The sequence below is a fragment of the Nicotiana tabacum genome, chromosome 1 (assembly GCF_000715075.1).
Source record: "Nicotiana tabacum cultivar K326 chromosome 1, ASM71507v2, whole genome shotgun sequence".
Lineage (NCBI taxonomy): Eukaryota > Viridiplantae > Streptophyta > Magnoliopsida > Solanales > Solanaceae > Nicotiana > Nicotiana tabacum.
Genome location: NC_134080.1, coordinates 4,202,763 through 4,215,730, shown reverse-complemented (window position 1 = coordinate 4,215,730; position 12,968 = coordinate 4,202,763). Strand labels below are relative to the sequence as shown.

The 12,968-nt window shown below is 35.1% G+C and overlaps 1 protein-coding gene across 1 annotated transcript; it reads left to right on the top strand.

Annotated features, from left to right (window-relative positions):
- The first annotated feature begins 1,970 nt into the window (after nt 1–1,970).
- LOC107758950 (uncharacterized) lies at nt 1,971–7,828 on the top strand. Its single transcript, XM_016576799.2, has 5 exons — nt 1,971–2,384; nt 2,497–2,601; nt 2,830–3,379; nt 4,929–5,056; nt 7,201–7,828. Exons 2-5 carry the CDS (start codon nt 2,527–2,529, stop codon nt 7,627–7,629), a joined length of 1,182 nt encoding a protein of 393 aa, XP_016432285.1. The 5' UTR covers nt 1,971–2,384; nt 2,497–2,526; the 3' UTR covers nt 7,630–7,828.
- Nucleotides 7,829–12,968: the final 5,140 nt, after the last annotated feature.

Here is a 12,968-nt window from a genome sequence, read left to right as displayed (position 1 = left end):
AGGTTCAATCTGCATTTTTCCTTGCCAGAAATTTTACAGATGAAATTGTGGTCATGGGGTTAAACGAGGAAGGGGAAGGACTCGAGTGTCCACGAGTCTCACTTCAGTTGAGAATAGGTGTAAAAATGATAAAGGAGGAGTCTGTCTTGTGTTTGAGAACAACTTAAAGGGTCGTTTATGTATTTCGCCATTGTTTTTTATATACTTAATGACAAGATCCTTTGAAATGTGTTGGATCACTTATTCTCAACCAAACGACCCCCAAGTGTTTTGCCATTTGACATTGTGACGTAATATATGCATAATTTATGTTTAATATATGTATAAATATGTATAATCTATGTATACTGCTGAAAAAAATAAATATTAAATCTAGCCGGCTATTTGTATAATAGTTCATTTTATCAAGAAGAGAGCCTACAAAATACTTGGCCCATGTGTAATTCTCATTGGGCTTTAACAAAATACCAATAAGTCACACATTCATATTTTGTTGGAAGTTGTATATATTATGTGAAGATTTTATTACTGCGTTTTGAAAATGAGTAGTACTGTATTTTTCTTGTAATTAGGGGTCTAATTACTACCATCATTGTAAATCACCTTTTAGATTTCTTTCCGAGGTAATTATGAAACCATACTGATCAAAAACCATTTTATAATTACTAACATTAAGTCATAATAGAAGGCAATTTTTTTGTACTTTTCTATGAAAAATAATTCAGTCAGTTATGGTCACAACTCCCAATCATTTATCCCAAAATTTAGGTAAGGCACATTCACAAATATATACAACCAAAGAACTTGATGGGTTGGTAAGTACCTTTCCATTTTTAATTAGAAGTCTCACGAGCCCAGGGCTGTGCATAATTTGGTAAATGTCGAATTATCATACCGAAATCGAAAATTTTGGTATTTGGTATTCGGTATGGTATTTGGTTTAAGTTTTAAAAAAATATGGTATTACGTATGGTAGTTGGCATTTTTAATGAAATACCGAAATACCGATATTGTACCGAAATATATATTATATTACAAAAACGCATATTATTAATTATAAAATAAATATAAAAAATCAAAACTTTCCTTTATTCTCTAAGTTTATCAATTAACTCTAAGCAAGTAAGAAGATATTTCTAATGATAGAATTTACTAATTTATGTGCAGTTTTCTCTCTCTAGGTTGATATTTAATGGTTTTGGACAAAACTTTTATTAACAAACGTTTTCTGTTTTGTACTTTTGAGTACTTTAATTAAGAATATTATAGTCTATGATTCTATGCACTTGTTGAGTATTCAAACCGAATAAATCGAAGTTACCGAACCGAATAAATCGAAACCGAAAAGAGAAAAAGCGAACCATACCGAATTTAATTAGGTATGATATTGGTATAGCATTTTAAGAAACCGAATACCCAAAATACCGAGCCGAAATGTCTAAATACCGTACTGTATCGACCGATGAACACCCCTACACGAGCCCTGTGAAATGAAGCCGACTTTGGTTAGGAGTGCCTTACTCCCAAATTGGGCTTCCCGGCGTAATTTAGGAATGGTCGAGCCCGAAAACAGGAACACCAAACTTAGAACAGTAAAAGCAGACTTCTATGTGTGAAGTTTAGTTGTGTAGTAGGCCTCTTTAAAAAGCTAAAGTATGACAAGAGAGGGTTGTTCTGATGGTGAGCATACCCACCTACCCTAGGGTTATAGGTTCAAGTCATCAAATTAGCAATACTTCCAACAACGGGAAGTCAAAGTATTTGGGATCCAAAAAAAAGAAAATGTGTTGGATCACACTATCCTCGTCTTAATAGAAGAATGAAAAAGTGTCCATCACAATAAAAAAAATAAAACTAAGAGAAATCATCAAAGATTGTGGCAGGATGAAAAGAATCGATATATGCTTAATAGAGTTTTCACGTTCGAGCTTTCAAAATAAATTAAATTTCTGAATCCTTTAATGAACTTTATGCAACACGAGACCAATTTATTTTCTTCGTTATCTGCCTAAGTTTTTTTCCTAACACTCATTATTTTCCTTTCTCATTCTTTCCCTATTTTCCTTGCACGGCCAAAGAAAATTCCTAAATTTCAAATAAACCAAATTTGGAGTCAATAATCAAATTGACCTGATTTTTACCCAAATAGATCTTTTTCCAACCAAAGCAAATTTAAAAAAAAAAATAATAGGTCAAATTAGTAAGTGCAAACAATTCAAGATTTCAAGCTACACACTGACCATCCTAACTGCTCCTTAGCAAGTTGCATTTTTCTCCAGAGAAAATCGTAAATATGCTACTATGCTATGATTAAAACCCTAAATTTTCTCTTCTCATATGGCTAAGTCAATTTGAATGCACAATTATAGTTTCTAATCATAAAGGTAAGTGCTTTTTATTCTGCTATTTACTCAAATATACAAATCATACTGTTATAACTTATGATTCTTGATACTTGTATAGTACTAATTAACTTTTTTTCTGTTCTTTTTGTAGTCTGAAGGAGCTTTTTGTTCTCTAAAATTGATGCATATAATGTATACTCGTCCAGTTATTGTGTTTATAACTTTACTCTTTGCTTATGCTGCTGCTGATTTAGAGGTAATAGCTTGAAAAAGAATTGATTTTTTTGTGTTTTAAGTTTTTTAATTTATGTTTAAAGCAAACCCCATTTGATTTCATTGCTTCAAAACCCAATCAGGGGTGTAACCCCCCCCACCCCCCCACCCCCCTCAATTGGTAAAGTTTCAAGATTCCATGCTACTTAAGTGTGAAGTAATGTGATATACTAGAATTAAGTTTCTTATTGATTATCAATTTGGATGTTAGAGCAATGGAGCTGAAAAAGCGGGTGCGGATGCAGCAATTTTGAGTAGTAATAGCAGTGGGAATGAGAAATTAGACCTGGTAAATACGAATAGAAAAAAGGATGGTCATTTGGTTAACGATAGTTCGAGTAACCAAATGAAGTTAAAGGAAGCTGGGGACCTAAGGAAAGTGAAGAGTGGTAGTGGCATTATTGGTGAGTTGACAGATATTGGGGATCAAAACAAGTCCAATGATAACAATGCGAAAAAGGGGGACGAGAGACAAGGGTCGAAAGAAGCTGGGGGAGAAAAGAAAACGGATGATAGTAGTTCTTCCAAGAGAGAAGACAAGAAAAAGGAGATGAAAGAAGCTGAACTGCAAGACAAAGCAAAAGACATTAGTTCCGAGAAGCAGGGTGAGATGGAAAAGATTCTGCCTGATGGAATTCGGTCGAGAGAGGAGATTTTGCCTACAAGAAAGGAGAGTTTCCATGGTGAAGAATGCGATTCATCTTATAGTTGTACGATAGAAGAAAAATCAGTGGTTGCATGTCTTAGAGTTCCGGGCAATGGTACGTTTTTGTTCACATTCTCCATTTATAGTCAACCTTTATTAGTTGCTTCCTTTTATATAATGTTAACAAAGAAGTTGCTATTGTCTGTACAGTATGGTAATGCATGCTTTTGGCATACTTCCCTTTATGTAATTAATTCATTCAACGGTATCCTTTTATTTGTCACTAAAATTTAAATTCGCATCTGGAGATTCTTATAACTCTTCACAAGATAGGGGTAAGGTATGTGTACACACTACCCTCCCCAGACCCCACGGTGTGGGATAATACTAGGTATGTTATTGTTGTTGTTGAGATTCTTATAAATTTTAGAAAGAAGATGATTTTGAAACATGCTCCCTAAATGACAGAAATCTTGGAAAGCTCTTATCTGCTGTGGGCAGTCCTTCTCAGTTCTTATATTGAATTGTATCGAAATTTTATTTACTTCGTCATATATCTTTTTGAAATTTCCTCTAGTTAAGCTGCCTCCATACCTTTATTTCCTTAAAACACGTTCTGGAAAAACTATCTTCAGATGCTTCTCAAAAGAAACAATCTTCAGATAGAAAACTATATTATTATATCCTCCTTAGAACTATAGTACTATTGTTGAGTATTTTGTCCCCTCCTTCATCTACCAAAAGATAATGCCCTTTTTCTGCTGTTGTTATTCTGTATGATTGGTTGTTGCCGGTTACTTCACAAGTTCACATAGACTGTGCCATTGATATTCTCTATAAGCAGTTTTGGACAGGTTTACAATTTTAGCTTCTTATCTAGCCAACATATTTTGATGAATGGGAGTTATAACGAAAATCCAAAAACTTAGTGGACTTTCTTCGATCGATCGATCAACCATGCCTCAAAAGGCAAGCTCACCAAGCCACTGCTTTCTTCCCCTATTAAACAAACAGTCAAAATGATAACTAAGTCCGGTCAGGGGCTGATTTGTAGGGAAAATTATGGGATACGTGAACTCATGGTCTCTCCGCAAAATTAGATATTTTATGTACATATTTTCTAAAATTGGTATAATATTTTTTTTTACCCATGCTCTAAGAAGTTGAATGGTGCACTTGGTTGAAGGTGGAATTATTTACCGAGAGGAAGAAGGATCAATTCCACTTAATATGATTTTTCCTCCTTTTTAGTAGTATACGCATGTACTAGAAAGTCTAGATCCGCCTCTGCCCCTGTCCTACTTATATGGTTGCTCCTTCTCTCCTTGCTTCTACCAAAAATAAAATGTGGGATGGCAATGGAAACTTTTATAAAAATAGGTGGAGATAAGTTGACTTTACGCATCAATATTTTGTTTATACTGTGGAAATCAAATCACTGCATCAGCTCATGTAGTTTCATCCGTTTGATGTGTGGCCGTGATACATGTCTGCATCAAATAGCTCAAAGCATGCTCTTATATTATATTATAAAGAAACTCATAAGTAGGATACTCTATAGATAGAAGTGTCTCTCTGATTAAATGAATAGACTCAATTGTATCTTATGTCATGCCGTTGCTGTTTGAGTAACTGTAGTATGACCTGTTCCTTTCCTTTTCCAGAATCTCCAGACCTTTCACTTTTGGTTCAAAACAATGGAAAACGAACTGTCAATATTTTGATTGAGGCTCCTGAGTTTGTACAACTGGAGAAAAAGAAGATTGAACTGCAAGGGAAAGAAAACCAGAGGGTAAGAATACTTCACTAGTATTATTTAAAGCATTATGAAACAGCTTTTGATAAGTAGGTGGCGACCTTGAATGTAGACAAATTTCCGTACTTATTTATTAAGTTTACATGCTCCAACAACATAAAAGATTTTAGGAAGCATTATTTTCCCATTATTCGGAAACAGCCTCTATGCCCTTCTAGGGGTATTGATAGTGGGTGGCGACCTTGAATGTAGACAACTTTACGTGCTTATCCATTAAGTTTAAATGCTCCAACAGCATAAAAGATTTTCGAAAATATTATTTTCCCATTACTGATGTTCTCTAGATGGATCCACCTACAGTATAACCATCCCATTTTATTCTTTAATTTATTTCTTGCTTTATCTAGCTTCCTTCGGAAGAAATGTAGACCTATGTGAGGAAACAGGTGTTCTGATATGAATAGAATTACCACTTTTATCATTACAGAACACTTCTACAACTGCAGTGGAGCACCCCCTCCCCCTTTCTGGCCGATTAGGCAAATTGAGCACCTTGGTCGATTATGTTATCTTATGATGTTCTTTTTGTTAACCAATATAAACTTTGTAGAGCTCCCAGAAACTGTTTCTTATGATGAGCACCTTGGTCGATTATGTTATCTTATGATGTTCTTTTTGTTAACCGATATAAACTTTGTAGAGCTCCCAGAAACTGTTTCTGCTGATGGTTCAAAATTAGTCATTTCCAAGTTGTCGTGGTACTGTTTGCAATTTTGAGATAATATGCCTCTGATATATTAGAGACCTTTTAACCAATAAAAAAGAAGATATATTAGAGACCTTTTATGTTTAATCTAAGTTTTTAGGTAAATACAACTTGTGATTTTTTGACACTTCAAGCTTTAACATACTTTTGGTGCTATTGTGAATTTTGACACTTCAAGCTTTAACATACTTTTGGTGCTATTGTGAATTTTGACACTTCAAGCTTTAACATACTTATGATGCTAGCAATCTTTGTTTGGGTTTATATCTCGTTGAAGACGGCTATATCATTTACCGTGTAAGCTGTAACAAATACATTTAGTCAAATGATTATTTCTTTGGTATATCAAATTTTGATATTGATGTCGAAATCCTCGACTGGTTATGGCTTCTGCTGCCATGGATAATATAAGAGTATGTGAAAGGGGCTGTCTTACTGGCAAAGCTTGCTGACTTCTGCTGAAATACTACCGCTGAAACGGCATAATGATGTAGTTTGCTACCACTTCGTTGCAAAAAGGGCAAACTATGAAGACTGATCAGCTGATCAGAGAAATGGTGAAGGGTTACTAAATTAGGAGATTGTGCATCTGCAAGAGGTTGGGTAGATCAGCACCTTGTTAACAGGGAACAACTTATGTGTGTGAGGCAATTTGAATTACTTGAACATAATAAGTCCAGATTCGGAGATATGATATATTTCGTATACATGACTTAAATAGTAAGAGGATAATTGACTGAATCATCATAACTACTTTGTGATGAAACATGTATTGAGGAATTACTTCTGTTCCGGATTACTTTGAAGTTTTCATTTTTAGAGGTAGAACTCTATTAAGTGTGTGCACATGCAGCCTCTATCCATGTCACATGGGTATCTCCTGTTTCAATATGAATCAATAGGCCGTATTTGGTACCTGCAAAAAGCTTGAAGGCATCCAGAAGATCCATATTCTTCTATTTAGTGCTTATGTAGTTAATTACTAGAACTAGAATTGTTTGAATGTTGTCTAATTTTGTCTAAGCTTTAGTCTAGTGGCCATCGGCGGATACACCTTCCGGCAAGCAGTGTCACGTGACACCGCTTCACCGAAATTTTTATTAAATATGTATATATAGATGATATACAAAATGAAAATATTAGGTATAAATATAAAAAATGACACCGCTTTTCATTATAGTGATTTCTTCATTCATTTATTTTTTCAAATTTTGACATCACTTGTCAAAAATCTTGCGTACGCCCCTGCTAGTGGCCATGTTGGGATTTAGTGCTTTAAATTAGTCTTCAGGAAATTTTATTGTGAATTGAGAAACATCTTGGCAAAGCATATTTTGACAATATATACATTAATCTAAACTGGATTTTTTCCTATCCATTTGACATGTAACCGAGGTACTTTCTCCACATGCAGATGAAGGTTTCTATACGGAATGCAGGAAATGACAACAATATCATTCTAAAGGCCGGGGATGGCCAATGCACTCTTGATTTCAGGGGTCTGATTGACAATGCTGATAAAACATCTCAATTCAAGTATGGTTTCTCATCTTTTGGAATAATGTGTTTGGCTGCTATTGCATTAGTAGCTACACTCTTGATATACTTTAAACGGAGGCTTCAAGTAAGTAGCGGCCACAAGTATCAAAAGTTGGACATGGATTTACCAGTTTCCAATGGCGGAAAGACAGAGACACTCTCAACTGATGGATGGGACAATAGCTGGGATGACGATTGGGATGACGAGGAGGCGCCCAAAGCATCATCCATGCCAGTCACTCCTTCCTTCTCGTCTAAAAGCATTTCCTCACGACGGTCTAATAAGGAAGGCTGGAAAGACTAGCTCTTTTTTTTGTTTTTGTTTTTGCCACATGATAATTAGAAAGAATATGAATGACTTAATCGCGCAGTAGTAGCCACGAGACAACAAGTTGTGATATTACGATACGAATTGTGACATCTTGTTGTCGGGCTTTCCGCTTGGACTATTTCTTTTCATTATCTTTTGGAAGAGAAAAGTCTCATATAGTCAAACTTCTCTATAATAGCCTCGTTTGTTCCGATATTCTTTGGCTGCTATAGTGAAATGTTGTTATATAGGACATATATTATGACATAACATAAAAATCGGTTTCGTGAAAAACTTAACTTTTATAGTGAATGATTGTTATATAGAAATGCTGTTATAGAGAGGTCTGACTATATATGGATACATTAACCATACTTGGACTTGATGAGCTACACACTTTAGCTTAGATTTCTTTCTGCCTTTGTCCTTCCAACTCAGGATGCTTTTGCTTTTATGGGTCTATAGAAGTCCAAAGCATTGATATTATAGAAACTAAATACATTTTGATATGGGCCTATGTTTTTGGGCTTTTGAATAGATGGATGTGAAACCATCATTGGGTCATACATGTTGAATCCAATGCAAATATGGGCCTACCGTCTTAAAGATTCATGGGTTGGAATATTTAGTTCTCTCATATGCCTTTTTTCATCTTTAATTTGTGCATAGAGTGTGTTCATGGTTCGTTTGGATCGTTTTTTCCCTAAATAGAAACCAAATCAAGTAAGTTGGTTTTTAAAATATTGGAACCAAATCAAACCAATCAACTCTGTTATTTATTGATCTAGTTTATGTCGGTTTTTCGGTTATTTATCGATTTTTTCTTAAATATGAGATATACACTACCAAACAGATATTCCGGCGACTGCATTTTTAACGCAACACTATCAATCCAATTGCTCTTTGAGAAATCTATTATTTACTAAGATATATTAATGATAATTGAATCAAATAGTGATGAATAATTTAAGAATTTAATTAAAAATAGATTATTTGTAACATAAAATAGATTCTTGTACTTAACAAAAGAAAACTACCAATCAAACTACAATGATGAGGCAAAGAAATAGATTACTACAATTTGATTTTTCGGATTTTTACGAACACTCCTAAGCAACACCATTTGATATGTGTATTACTTTCTATGTAATATCAGAGAGATAATTCATAATTTAAAGTTAATACTGATACATAGAATACCATCAAAACTACTACAGATGTGTGTGACTATACATTACAGATAACATTCACATGTTACTCATGAAAAATTAGAGTCTCAATAAGCAGTTTTAAAACGTATAGCTCACCCTTAGGTCATATGTTTGCCCACCAAATCTTTTTGTAAGAACTGTCATAATCTATAGAGCAAATTAAAGAATGTCATGAGACTAAAATAATTATTAATGATTTTTCTGTCAACTGTTTATCACATGATGTGTAGATTTATGACAGATTGAACTAACAACAAAAATGTGTCTAGACACCTCAAAAGATGCATTTGGAATCACTTTTTCTCTGATGCCGGTTTACTGAGCTGAAGGAAATCCTTGAAGCAACGGTAAAATTGTATCGTGTTATGTCACTTTTTTGAACCGTAGAATTGATTATTCATGGCGTTTGTGTTAGGATGGATTTCCTACATTAGAATCCTTGTGATACGACCCTTCTGAATACAGGACGTTTTGCGCACAGAACGGCTTATTACCAAGCCATTAGTATGATTAAATTCCGTAAAAATAGCACGGGCTAGCTAGTTTTTGGACTGGTCATTCAAAAATAGACAGCGTTTGCAAAGGTATTGAAAAATAGCCACTATTTTGCTGCAACATGGAAAGTTCCAGCATAATATACTGGAGATTGAAGCACCGGTACTCCAGTATATTATACTGGAGTTCTAGTATACTTATGTTGGAACTCCAGTATAATATAAGCATAAGATCCAGTATATTATACTTGAGTATTTTTCGAATTTTGAACAGTATTTTCGTTCAAATTTATCTTTAAATGAAAAATGGCTAAATTTCAATTACTTTTTAAAATTATGGCTATTTTTAAATGTCCGCTGGTAAATCTGAATATTTTTGAATTTCTCCCTTAAATTCCTATCTTCATAATTCATAATTAATAATTAGGTGCATGATTCACACTTATGCTTCTTCATTTCGATTATATTCCAATTTCATTAGCTCAAAAATTTTATGCTATACGCGGAGGAGCTTTCATATTTTGACACGTGTCTTTTCCTCATTTGATGAGCATGGACAAAATCACATGCTATTGGTGTGGGCCTGGCACGTGGTGGGGTCCAGATAAGAACATGCACGGGATCTCACATGTTGGTTACACGTGTTCCGTGATCTCGCAACGTAATCACCGTTGATTGTGATAGGTGCATGAGATTGAGCTCCCTTGGGACCCACAACGTAACTAGGTGTTTCCATTTTTACGGCTGTGATTGGGCTTTTTGAGACATGCTTATCGTAATTTCTCACCCTTCCTGTCCAGTCATGCTATTGCCTATTTAGTTTATCGATTTACCTTTTACCATATTTCCTCGGAAAATTTATCACGATTTACCGTCGAGAAGTGTGATTGTATGGTTGGAATCACTCTATACATATCAGAGATATCGTGTTCAAACTCTAAAAATAAAAAATAAAATCTAATTTACAAATATCAAATATAAAAAATTATACTGGCAGTTCTCGCCCTCTAGGTTGAATGGGAGTTGTATGGGTCGAAATCTGACCAAACGAGAATATGCATGAAGAGGAACGACAAAAAGTCACTTGGGCCGAAGTCGTATTCATACAACACTATAGCGATAAGCATCTCGGTCACGGCCGAGATTGTGTACTCATAATGCTTGTACGGCGAATTGGATGTTACGGCATTTCAGAGGGTCAACTGTAATACAGTTAAATGACTTAGATACTCTGGCTAATCACCGTTGTGTAAATGAAATACCTAGTATATATATAAGGTGAGAGAATGAAGAAGGGGGGAATTCACAAATCACACACTTTTTCAGGGGATGGGAATTGGAGAATCCGTTTTGTAAATGAGAGAAAGTTCGGAACCTTGCTATTCATTTTTCTATAGTTATCGTTATGGAGTAATGATGTCGAGAATGAATGTAAGCTCACCATATACATTAGATTTTTTCCATTATCTTAATGAGTTCATGAGCTTACCAACTTTTCTTACTTAACATTCATTGATCTAGAGTTAGTTATCTTTGGCTAGGATTTACCCTCTATCTTTTTATTTAATTAGTTTAACAAAAGGTCACACATAATTTGGTCAAACAGGAGTTTTGAACATAAATACTCCATTTCATTAACCTCTGAAAGAGCCCGTCATAAATCTCTATTTACTCTTAATGTTAGATGTATTTTCTGTTGTGGAAGCCAAATGTATATAGTGTGAATAAGTCACAATTACTATACCAAAAATTATGACCGCCACCAAATAATAAATAAGACAATAAAGCAACAATAAAGGGAACACCAGAATTTACGAGGTTCGGCTAATTTTGCCTACTCCTCGGACACAACCAATATTTTATTTCACTCCAAAAATACAAGTGAAATAATACTAAAGAGAGAAGATACAAATGCCTTAAACAGATGAGAAGGCAAATGAGAGGTGTGTTTCAATCCTAAACATTAGGCCTTCTTTTATAGGGGAAAAATCCCCCCAAACTTAACTCCCAACCAATGTGGGACTTTGGCATTTTGCCAAACTTCAACAAATCTCCACCTTGGCAAAATTCCACATTTTCAATTCTCTCTCAATAACAAATTTTGGTTGTGTCTTCATCTTCAATCTTCAGTGTTCAACAATGTTGATCAAATCCAAACAATGTTGAAACTTGACCGCAGTCACCACCTTTGTCAGCATATCAGCAGGATTCTCTGTAGTATGAATTTTCTTCACCGTGACTCCACCTTCTTCTATGATTTCTCGTACGAAATGATACCGAACATCAATGTGCTTCGTCCTTGCATGATAAACTTGGTTCTTCGCTAATTGAATAACACTTTGACTATCACAAAAAATTGTGATACCTTTTTGTTCAACACCAAGCTCCTTTAGCAATCCTTGAAGCCAAATTGCCTCTTTCACAGCATCTGTAATAGCCATGTACTCTGCCTCTGTTGTAGACAAAGCAACTGTTGACTGCAAAGTAGACTTCCAACTAACTGGTGCCTTTGCAAAAGTAAACACATAACCAGTAGTTGATCTTCGTTTGTCCATATCACCCGCAAAATCTGAGTCACAATATCCAACTACAAACTGATTGTCTTCCTGCTCAAAAACTAACCCGACATCTACAGTATTATGAATATACCGTAGAATCCACTTCACAGCTTGCCAATGCTCCTTCCCTGGATTGTGCATATATCTGCTAATAACTCCAACAGCTTGTGAAATGTCAGGCCTTGTGCAAACCATTGCATACATCAAGCTACCAACAACATTTGCGTATGGTACCTTTGACATATACTCTCGTTCAGCTTCATCCATTGGCGACATAGTAGTACTTAGCTTAAAATGGGAAGCAAGTGGAGTACTAACTGGCTTAGTCTTGTCATCTATGCCAAAACGTTGAAGTACTCTCTTCAAATATTCCTTTTGAGATAAACAGAGTTTCTTTGAACGTCTATCTCTAATTATCTCCATGCCAAGAATTTTCTTTGCCTCACCCAAATCCTTCATCTCGAACTCCTTCTTCAGTTGAATCTTCAACTTATCAATTTCTTCCGAATTCTTGGAAGCTATCAACATATCATCAACATATAGGAGAAGATATACAAAGAAACCATCTTTAAGCTTGTGCAAATACACACAATGATCGTATTTGCTTCTCTTGTACCCTTGCCGCAACATAAACTCGTCAAATCGCTTGTACCATTGTCTAGAAGATTGTTTCAATCCGTACAACGATTTTTCAAGTTTGCACACCATATTTTCTTTTCCAGCAACTTTGAATCCTTCTGGCTGAGTCATGTAGATTTCCTCTTCCAAGTTTCCATGTAAAAATGCAGTTTTTACATCCATCTGAACTAGTTCCAAATCCAATTGTGCAACCAAAGCCAACATAATTCTAATGGAGGAATGTTTTACAACTGGAGAAAACACTTCATTGCAATCAATTCCCTCCTTTTGAGCATATCCTTTGGCCACCAATCTTGCTTTGTAGCGAACATCTACTTGGTTAGGAAATCCTTCCTTCTTTGCAAATACCCATTTGCACCCAATTGCTTTCTTTCCCTTCGGGAGATTGGCCAATCTCCATGTATGATTCTGATGAAGGGACTGTATCTCAT

Coding starts and splice junctions, on each gene's coding strand:
- LOC107758950 (XM_016576799.2), top strand. CDS start 2,527: ATGCATATAATGTATACTCGTCCAGTTATTGTGTTTATAACTTTACTC. Junction 2,602..2,829: donor ATGCTGCTGCTGATTTAGAG/GTAATAGCTTGA, acceptor TTTGGATGTTAG/AGCAATGGAGCTGAAAAAGC. Junction 5,057..7,200: donor AAGGGAAAGAAAACCAGAGG/GTAAGAATACTT, acceptor CTCCACATGCAG/ATGAAGGTTTCTATACGGAA.